This window comes from Pyxicephalus adspersus, chromosome 4 (genome assembly GCF_032062135.1).
Source record: "Pyxicephalus adspersus chromosome 4, UCB_Pads_2.0, whole genome shotgun sequence".
NCBI lineage: Eukaryota > Metazoa > Chordata > Amphibia > Anura > Pyxicephalidae > Pyxicephalus > Pyxicephalus adspersus.
This window is the reverse complement of record NC_092861.1, coordinates 148,644,943-148,656,180: the sequence shown is the minus strand read 5'-3', so window position 1 is coordinate 148,656,180 and position 11,238 is coordinate 148,644,943. Positions and strand designations below refer to the sequence as shown.

Here is an 11,238-nt window from a genome sequence, read left to right as displayed (position 1 = left end):
ATCAGTAATAGAAGCTGTCATACGGCTGTCCTTACAAGTTTAAAGAAAACACACAGTCCTCCATATTTCCCCAGACAAACATAGGAGGTAGAGCTTAGCTCCTAGTAGGCATGGTTTCAGTATTAGTGGGTGGGGTTTCAGCAGTTCAGGGGTGGATCAGATCTATTGTGTAATCTTACTGATTTAGCAGGAGATGTCCAGGTTTAAAGAAGAATCACAGTCCTTACATCTATTAAACATTTTATTTTATTTTTTTTATTTTAAAGCAAAATCTGTAGATTTGTGACATCTGCTTATGAAAGTTCTGGCAGTACAGTATCATGCTGATCCAACAGATTCAATAGCTATTTAATAGCTGACCCAGAACACGTATACAGAATAAGTATTCACACTTTACTAACAGACATCTGATTGGTTGGACCTTTGTAAACTCCTGAATGCCCTATGTATATTTTCTTAATATTTTTTTCTAAATCTAATCCAAAACTGTTGTTAAGCTGCCACTGGACACAGGCTACTGCTAAAGCCAAATTGAACCACCCCAGTCAGTGACGTCTCTCTCAACAGTAGCCTTTGCTACGAGCACCCAGTTAGGTTTCTGCTACCAGCTAGCCCTTGGTAGTACACAGAGGGGTAATAGCAGTAGAAGCTTGTAAAGAACCCCCTGTAGTCCCCACCACCGACACCATAGGTTGAACCAGCCTATGTACTGCTAGAGACTGATGCCTAAAACCATCTGATGGCTACATCTATTTGGCTATGTAGGACCAAAATGGCAACACAACCTACCAGGTGGCTCCAACCCACAACTTAGGACTACTCTTCTGGAACTGGTAATGCTCTACTAAACACCAAGACAGAATATCTGCACTGTTCTGTCTCCCCTTCCTCTGAAGAAGCCCAACTGGGCGAAACGCGTCACCACCAAGACATTCGCTCTATTATTTTCTATATCTCCATCTTTGGATGTATACTATGCTATGAAATGATGTCTTTGTGAAATTATTACAATATACACAATATACACATATACATTTGTAACCTATTTTTGTCAATGTGTCAAATCTGTTTCTGTGAAAAAGTATACTAACCTCTATACTATGTAAGTGAATACCAACCAGCCCTTTCTCCTATTTATTAAACCCAATCTTGGTCAGAATAAACCTTCCCACACAAACTTTTTTATAGGTATGATTGGTTCAGGGGAAAAATATAACTGTTGTCTGTGTATTATTATATATATATTTTTAATTGTATTTTTAAAAAAATCTAATTCAAAACTGCTATTAAAGAGATATTGAAAGCTTTTCATAGCTTAGCGCTTTGAAACTGATTAAATGCATTTTATTGTTTTAAGGAATCAAATCAATTAAGATTTGAAATTAATTATACTATGTGGTTAGAGAATAAATTATAATGCAGTCAATTAACAAAAAAGAAAAAAAAATAATGAACAAACCTGCTTAGCTAATATAAAATATAAGTAGAGGTGGCGGGAGGGAAAGAATGAACTTTATCCAAAAATAAACAAATAGGTTTTGAATACAGATGCAGTTTAAAATGCATGGGGGGTATAAAATAGAAGTTATACTTTCAATTAATTGTTTCTCATACAGCTGAGCTGGCCCTCCCTGTTGTAGTAAGATTTATATTTCCTTAGCTCCTAGTAGGCATGGTTTCTGTTATAGTGGGTGGAGTTTCAACAGTTCAGGGGCGGGTCAGATCTATTGTGTAAGCATGCCAATTTAGCAGCAATTAAAGAGAATGAGATATAAAGAGATTTTTTTTCTCACCTCCCCTCAGGTCAGAAGAAGCAGCAATGTAGGCAAAAGTGTCCAGGTTTATGATGTCAATAACAGGACTCACCACACGGGTCGGATTCTAAAAAAAAAAAATAATTACTATAAATAAAAGTAGTGATAATTTAGGCCTTGTTAATCAAAATGTTCAACAACTGTCAAACCCCTTATCAAATTCCATATGTTTATAGTCTGCATTGGTACCACGAATAGCAGATGCTGATTTGTTGGTGTACAGGTAAGACCATTCACATGTCAGGTATCTTGATGAATGTAACAGCCAAGTGTGATTCAGAACCTCCTATATTGTATTTAATAACTAATGTCTCTGTAGCTCATGTTTCCCTATTTATTGTTTCTGGAGCAGATTAAAGTTAAAAGGAAAATTAATAGCAGGGTTGGACCTGTCATAAGTGAGCCTTCAGCTCCAGGCAGTAATATTTACAAGATGGAGGAGGCAGGTAGGCCCTTTATGACTTTGCTTCCCCCAGGTAAGTGAAGAAACTCGTATACCTCTCCTTACCTGCTGCCTATTCCTGTCTATGGGGAAGAAATAATCTCCTGTCCCACAGGCTCTGCAATGTTCGGCAGCATGGGAAATTCAGACGGAAAGAACAGCAGTAGCAGGGAAACAATGTAATCTAGAGGTCTGAAGAGGTACTGGTGGGGTCTGTACTGAGGTGGGCTATGCACTGTGGGAAGGGGGTCTGTACTGAGGGTCTGTATGTGGGGGGTCTACACTGGGGGTTCTGTGTACTGAGATAATCTGTTTTTAGGGGTCTACACTGGGGGCCTGTACTGAGGCCTGTCACTAGGGGTCTGTATTGTAGTGTATCAGGGAATCTGCACTATGGATCTGTACAGAGGTCTGGCTGGGGGTCTGCACTGGGCATTTATTACTGGGGTCTGCATTTGGGAGTATAATGTAAGTCTGTGCATTTAGGAGCACCAGGTGCCACTGCTGTTCACAAGTTAAAAGGTTACAGATGTGTCATATATTGTGCCCCCAAGGGGACACTGCAGTTCTCCCACTGGAATCTGGGTATCTACAGTGAGGGATAAAAGTAACTGATCCTCTACTGATTTTACACGTTTGCCCTCTGACAAAGAAATGACCAAGAATCTAAAATAATAGTAATGTAATGGTAGGTTTATTGTAGCTGTGAGAGACATAATAACAACAAAAGGACCCGCAAAAACCAAGTGCTCAAAAGCCAGAGGTTGATGTGCATTGTAATGAGTGAAAGAAGCTATGAAACATTTTCTGCTGGAACATAAAAATGAATTTTAGAATTCAGAATTTGCAGGGTTCGCAGGTAATACACTTTCTTCCTGTATGTTGCCTTCGCAGCAGGACCTGGGGGAGGAGGGATTCCAAACTTTCATCTCAGCCATTTGTAAAGGAGATTTAATGCATCAGCTGTGTTTGTGGGGAAAACAATGCACTGCGAAGGCTGGAAAGGATTGTAAAACCTGAAATGTAATTGTTCATATATAAATTTTTATATCTTGGCATATTATTATAATATGGTTATTAATGTTACACAATTAGTGTTTTTATATTTGATGGAATGCCTGGTGACCACTTTGCAAATGCAGAATATTTAAAAGGATTTAGAATAATATATTATCCTTGTTTTTTTCTGTGAAAGTGAAATCTACAGTCATAGTTACATAATAAATCAGGTTGGAAAAAGTCCTTTTAAGTTCAACCACTTGGGAAAAAAACATATCCCAGATATAAAACCCTAAAAGACATAGTTGGTCCAGAGGAAGGCAAAAACCTCCCGGGTACAACAGGGGGAAAAATTAATTCCTGATACCATGAGGCAATCGGATGTTCCCTGGATCAGCAGTCTCTGTTATATTTACTTTAAATCCTTAATCCCTAGGTTTATTCTGTGCTTCTAGAAATCATCCAGCTTTTTCCTAAACAATCTATAGAACTTGCTGAAACTACTTCCTTAGAGAGCCGATTCCACATTTTCACACCTTACAGTGAAGAATCCCTTCCTTATCCGGAGCTTAAACTTCTTACTTAAATACAGGGTGATCATATCCCACGTTATACGTCTCTTCTCAATGGAGAATAGATTCAGTTCAGCTAATCTCTCCTCATAGCTGAGCTCCTCCATTCCTTTTATTAGTTTAGTTGCCCTTCACTGCACTCTCTCCAATTCCACAATGTCCTTTTTGTGAACTGGTGCCCAAAACTGGACTGCATATTCCAGTCCAGTTTTGAGGTCTGACCAATGCTTTGTGCAAGAACAGGATTATGTCTCCATCTCTGCAGTGTATTCCTCTTTAATAGAAGAAAGTATTTTGCTAGCTTTAGATATTGCAGCTTGGCATTGGATGTTATTAATAAGTTTTGTCATGTTCTGTGTATTAAGAATTAAAAAAAGAGCAAACAGTCATATATGAGTAATATATACTTTAAAATGTCTTGGAATAAAGTGTTGGATTATGCAGTCAATCGGTGTGGAGATTGCTGGTGGTTGTCACTATGGCTGAACACTAGAGGGCAGCAGAGTGGTTGCAATGTCAGGTCCCTGCCTATCAAAAAACTCCCATAATTCTTTGCATGTATGTCATGGATGCTTGTAGTCTTTCTATGGAACAATGGGGTGATTACAATGGAATACTTTCTGAATGGAGCATGAATTGTAACCTCCGGCATTAAGGATATGCAGTTTTCCCCAAAAATATGGGGACTAATTGAACATATAATTTTAGAACAATAGGAAAAAAATATTAAAAACATTTCATGAAAACAAAGGGAAATACACGCATTGGAAGGTATAAGTGTCAAATCTATAGCAATTGATGTGTTAAAAAAAAAAAAAAAAAAAGCAAATTGTGACTGCAGATTTTAATGTTAAATATTATTCCCACCTGCTACTTTCAGGGTCCATTAATGGCTTGAATCCCATAATATATTCATAATACACAAGTTGCTTATTTGGGGCAGATAGGGAGGTTTTTGGCACCAAATTTGCAAAAGTGTACTTGTAGTTCCTTTTTTTTTGGGAATGTTGCCCTTTTCTTGGGATCCAGCCCCTGGAAGAAATGGGGGGCCAGGCACTCCATCCCTTTTGGAGGCCAGAAATTTTCTCTGGAGCAACCGGCTGATAATAAAAATGACACCTGTCTTTGAGACGATGGGGAGGTGGCTCAGGTGGAGAGGCTGGGTGTAATCTGTATGCTGGGAGAGCCCAGGAGGTCTAGCAAAGTTTAGGTCTGTGGGACCAATAGAAAAAGAACCAGGTAAGAACATTTTAGTGTTTTTTCATGCTTGAGTTTATTTTGTGTTGATGTTCTTTATAAATAAAAGTGAGCAGAGTGCCCTGAAAGTAAACTAAAGCCTAAAATACCTCTCCGCAGCAAGTGAGTTTGAAGCTTACCCCACTTTAAGTCTTTTAAAAACTTTCCACTCAACTCTTTTTATTACACAGAGATCCTCCCCCCTTTAAATATCTACATTCTGAACCTTCTCCCAATTCTTTACAAAACTTTTATTTTAAAGTTTCACTCTTCATGTCAAACATTTGAAATACACCCCCAAAAACCCAGAAAAAAATGAAGTCTGCTGGCTGAAGCCTACGCCTTCTCGTTCAATAAAACACAAGCTATGAAAGTGACACTTGCCAGAGAACAGAGAAGCACAGGAGAAGGCCTCCATCATTTTGATAACTAATTTAGCTTGTTCCACCGAGAAGAATCAGACTATGAATTTTAAACAGATTCTGATCTGCTTTACTGCACATCGGAGGCAAGAATCTCAGCCAGTCAAAGGAAGTTCTTTTCTAACTTCCTCTGCTTACAGAACCAGGACGGATTCAGCATAGACTGGCAGATATGTCGGATTAGGAGAACAGCCAGGTAAGAAAGCTTTCTGCATAAATTGGTGAAGCAAAAGCAGCCAAACTTCTTACTACCCAGACTACCTAAAATGATAACTAAAACAAAAAGTTACATTGTAGAAAAGTTTTGACATTGATGGAAAAATATGTATGTATAAGTATAAATGGGTATTCAATACTTTATAAATTTATATTCTATACATTATGTGTGTGTATATAGTCAGTTAGAAAGGAATAGTGTAAAGGTGTCACCTGGGTGTCTCACCTACATACACATTGCATCTGATGTGGAGAGTTTTTGATTTCCCAGATCCTATTACGTTCTGCTCTTTTTCCTGGCTTAGTATGTTTTTGGGTTGGATGAAGCCTTCATTTTTACCTCCAGGGCTGGCTTTAGTACAAGTTGAATTGAACAATTGTCCAAAATTGATAGAATGGCAGGAGTGCAAAGAGCCAGAATGCTGTGTATTTAGGCCACCCACTTTATATCTAAAACCTGCCTTTGTCCACTTCTTACCTGGTAGCCAAGTCTCGTTATTAGACTCTGCTGTCTACAAGGCTTTCTATATGTGAATGGGGGGTGCTTTGAGAAAAGTCTGACTGCTGAAAAAAGTAAAGGAGCTTTGTTTTTGTCTAAGCAATAAGGTTAGAGATTTAGATAAGTAGATTTAAACCAGCTCGGACTGTTCCCGGGTGTCCCAGCCTTGTGCCATAAGCAACAATTCACTGCAGGTGTATCATTCTGGTGCATGTGTTTTAGATTACGATAAAACACTTTATTTTGGAGCATAGTTGTGTTCGAGCCTTATGGTTTAGTGAAGACCCGCATGACTGTGACCCCGTGCACAAAGCCAGCTCTATTAAGACATAGGGATACCAGTTTGGTGTTAAGGAACTTGAGTTTCCTGCACAGACCTCTGGCCTACTACTGAGCAGCTTTGGGATGAACTGGAACACCAATTGTGGGTGTTCTTACCCAACATCAGTACCTAGCGTCACAAAAGTTAAATCCCGTACCCAGGAAATTCAGTAACATAGAGGGATGTTGAATATGACCAGGCACTCTTGGGAGGTGGACATGGAAAGAAAAGTGCAGAAAAGAAAAAGGGAGTGGAGCAAAAAAGAAGGGGGCGGAGAGAGGAAATGATAAATTGGGAAGGAAGAAGAAGTAGGGCCATTCCAGTAGTAGGAACAGGGCAGCATCCCTCCCTTCGTCCTTATAATTACCAGTTGAGTGGGTGGTTTGGGGTCCTTGGGGGCAATATGGTATTAAATGTTCCAGTGGTGGCAAAACCTGCCTTGGCGGCAGAAGTTCATTGTGCAAAGGGTCTTTCTGATTGGTTGCATTCCCCAGGTGAGGCTGTGCTCCTGGTGACAGAAGGATCAGTGAAAAGGGGGTGGGGCTAAAGTGGGTGTGTTGGTCAAGTAAACGCCCTTGAGGACCTGCAACCAGAAAAGATGGATGCTGAGAATAAAACACACTGCTTCTGTATTGTGAAAATTGTTGTTGGAAATGTTCAAGAAGTGTTCTAAGTAATACACAGCCAATGAGGCCAATTTCTTCCAGACAAGTGGCCTGGTAATTTCTTGGGGATTGGGAAAAGGGGGGTGGATGAGAGCGGAGTGAGTGGTAAGTAAGGGAGCTGACATCAGCGCTGCCAGGTCATGGAAACAAATTCCCACAGACATGACAAAATATTGCGGAAAGCCTTTTCAGAAGCATGTAAAAGCTTCCCCACTGATAAAAGGAATGATTTGAACTTGTCTTGTACTCGTTAAGAAGATAATATTAGTACAATTTGATTGCTTTTAAAATAAGGAAATCCCCTGGATGGCCCTGCTATGCCAGACCTAAAACTCAGTTTAATGCACCTTGAATTTATTCCGCAAAAAGAAACTGAAAGTTCAGTTAGTTTTTAAAGTCATCAGAAATCAAGATTTCACACTACAAATGTCTGTTTTTACACAACGCAGCCTAATAAAAGCCATGCAGCCATTGCTTTAGACAAGAAGTTGCTGCAAACAGCCTGCAGCAGCACTGAAATGCCACAAAGGATCATAAAAGGTGTTTTTCTAGCAATTCTTTATGACACACAGAGCAAACTAAATGTCACTCAGTTAGGAATTAAATCTACATTTATATGACCCTCCATTGGGCGTTGTTGCTCAATTTTTGCCGCTAAGTAAGCAGCATAATTTGTACCCCCGACAAGGGCGTCCTTGCTTGAGATAAGACCGATAATGTACAAACAAATGTCACTTATGTTTACATGCATAATTATTACTTTCCAGCCTGTTGGAGGAATTGAATTCCAGCCGTCGAAATTGTTTTACTCTGGGCTAGATCATCCGGCGACAGCTTTGATCTTGTCTCTACATGAATCATCAGCCTGCGTTTCTTCCTCGCCATGACAGATACGCATGAAATCCGCTGCAGACATTCACTCATTTCACATTACCGGGTAAAGCGGGCCGACGTAATGTCATACACTAACAGGAAACCCTGCGTTTGCTCCATTACCGCCTATCCTGCTTGTTAGCGCTGTTTATCCCGAAACAGAAGGGCATTGATTTTATATCAGGGGCCCGGAAATTGATGGATGAACCAAAACCTCCAAGAGGAAGAAGAAGCCGTATTTTACAGCCAGTGCCTTAGCCTCGCCACATAATGGAATGAGAGATATACAGTGCAAATTACATTTTATACACTGGTAAATTCCCCATACTTCATTTCCACCAGTAAGCACCAACAAATATAGAAGTAAAACATAGAAGTTGCCTCGTTCGGTTCAGGGTATGGGAATGTGGCTTCTTATTTAAAATAATATATATATGTTGTGGGAGATAAGGCACTAACTGCAGAGAGGAATATTCAATTTCATAGCACTCTGTCCACTTTCATTTGCAAAAAAAACATCCACAGAAAAGCAACAAAAATAGGCAAATCTGGGGTTTCCCTCATGGGGATAAAGTACAAATTTTACCTCCTGGTTCTCTCTGTGGGTCCCACACACCTCAACTTTGGGAGACTTTCTGGGCCCTCCGAGCACTCATACTGCACACCCCTTGGCCCCAGGCTGCAACTCCCCCTGACTGTAAGGCATGGGCCATTTTATTGTCAATGGCCAGGTGTTCCAGAGCCATTCCTGGCTTGGAAAAAGGGAGGAGTGCCTGGCCCACCCATTCCTTCCAGGTATTTGCTAGCAAATGTTTTGAATCCTGGACCAGATCTTTTCCAGGTTTGCTGGATCACCCAGCTTCACTGATAAAGGTGTATCCTCTCCAGCCTTGGAGAGCTTTAATAAATCAGGGCCATTTTATAGTCACTAGGTAGGAGCTGGTCAACAAAAACACATATTTTTCGCCAAAAAAAAGGACGTTAAGTTGCAACACAGAAATACTGCAGCAGACAGCTGGTAGATAGAAACTGAGTATTGCAGCAGAAGCTGATTTTTGCTTTATCTTTATTGAGCTTCTGCTTTAATAAAATTGCATTTATCCTTTCATTCCAAAATACGTTTTTAGTGGCTTCATCAGCTTGTTCTAAATGCCTTCCATCGCCAGAATAAAAATGTTTCAAGGCTTATCGATGGCTCCAGAACAATTTCCCTGCATTCATCTGATCTGTCTTCCCTCGGCATTAAAGCCCTGCGATCTATTTAGTGATTAGCCCGTACCTTCCCTCCGGTCGTTGCGTAAGCACTTCACTTTGGGTAACTTGCACAGAAGTCGGCAGTCATCGGCTGTCAAGACAGAAATAGATGTGTTAACGGAGGAGCACGGGGTTATTGTCAGTACACTGCACAAATATGTAGGTTACAGATGACTGGGAAGATTTAATGGAAAACAAATGTTGTGCATATGTTTGAAATGCAATCATCAAGAAAATGAAACTGGAAACTTTACAAGTATGACAACTCGCAATATAAAAGAGCAATCGGCCTGATTTATTAAAGTTCTCCAAGACTGGAGAAGATATACTTTCATTGGTGAACTTGGGTGATCCAGCATACCTGGGATAGATCTGGTCCAGGATTGAAAACATTTTCTGACAAATAGCAAATGGCTTTTAAGAAATTCATTGCAGGTTTGCTGGAACAGCCAGGTTCACTGATGCAAGTGTATCTTCTCCAGTCTTGAACAGATTTAATCAAGCCCAATATGGGAAAACCTTTTACCTATTAAATGCCATCCCATCATACAAAGTTCCCATTGGTGACTTGTCCAGGCTGAAATGATGCCATCAGTCTGCTGCAGACAGGAGGAAGCTTTTTCTCAAGGACCTTTTTAGACCCATTGTGAGCTGCAGAATGACTCAACCACAGTCCCATGCACTACCATTTAAGTGAATGGGACCAGATGGAAACCATTGTTTCCATGCAGCTTTGGCAGATCAAGACATGGTTTGATTCAGCAAGGAGACCACTGCTTCCTCACAGAGCAAGGGCCCTTGTTTACAGCATGTTGGCAGAGCGGCATGATTTCTTACTTAGACTATGGCTGCTTTCCATAAAGAAATTGGAATTTCTTTGTACTCAATGTCATGCCTATTGTTACTTTTGCAACCTGCTATTGGTCTTCCCATTCTTCATGTGCCCTGAGCCCATGGTTTATGCATCTGCCTGTCTTTGAAGTACAGATATGTCTTTATCAGTTGTTTGATACTTACCTTAGTGGTTTATTACCTGTCCTGGCCCTTTACAAACAAGAGTTTGAAGGTTGTAAAGGTTGTCTTCTGACTTTGATATTCTCCTTGATGAAGGCGGCTATTTCTGCGATACATGTTAGGATTTTTAATGAATAGCACTGGAAATCAACAATAACTTTAAGGAATATGATGTTTTAATTGTTGTTCAAAAAAGTTTTTGATTTTTTTAATTGTGAATTTGATACACCACACCAATCCTTGCTTTTGGTTGTTTATCTTTTTTGGTTTAAGGAGGTGAGAATATAAATGATTGAATTCTGAGTAAGGGGACACATATCATTTTATATTTCAAGGTATGATTGAAGATAAGATTAACAGCCAAGGATTGACATAATACACTTTTGGTGAAAATAATACATTTGGCTTTTTTGTTCTTCTCAGTTAATATGCAAAGCTTTTCCCTCATCTTTACATTCTGTTGCCATTTCTTTTTATCTTTACATCTTCTCTTCCTCATCATTAAACCTTGTGAGGTCATCACATCTCCAATAGGATGAGTGGTGGCCATAGGTAGAGTTCTGCATAGTTCATTACCTATCTGTGCAAAATTCAGTGATAAGCCATCTGTTAGGAGTCAATAGCAATTCTATCTGCAGGAATGTGGGCAGTGTTGACAGGGGAGCAGAAAACTCCTTTGTCTACTTGCGAATTGGAAGGTCGATCTGCAGAACACATGTAAGCATTCTCAGCCACAATCCTGAAAACATGGAAAACTGGGAGCTACTTTTGGAAAGACTATTGAGGGGCTATGGGGTGCCAGGTACCTTTTCTGTTATCAATCATTATGAATATTATTTTATTTGGTTAAAATATACCCATCTAGTTTTTACAAAAGTTGTTTGCTTAAAAGAAACGGGACAATGTAGGC

At 39.8% G+C, this 11,238-nt stretch overlaps 1 protein-coding gene across 1 annotated transcript in view; it reads right to left on the bottom strand.

Annotated features, from left to right (window-relative positions):
• Nucleotides 1-11,238, bottom strand: part of GALNT14 (polypeptide N-acetylgalactosaminyltransferase 14) — a 268,075-nt gene that overhangs the window by 46,210 nt on the left and 210,627 nt on the right. Inside the window, exons 5-7 of the mRNA XM_072410305.1 lie at nt 9,340-9,405; nt 3,211-3,272; nt 1,794-1,881 (exon numbers count right to left, since the gene is read on the bottom strand). Coding sequence (XP_072266406.1) covers nt 1,794-1,881; nt 3,211-3,272; nt 9,340-9,405 — 216 coding nt within the window. The remainder of the gene's footprint in view (nt 1-1,793; nt 1,882-3,210; nt 3,273-9,339; nt 9,406-11,238) is intronic.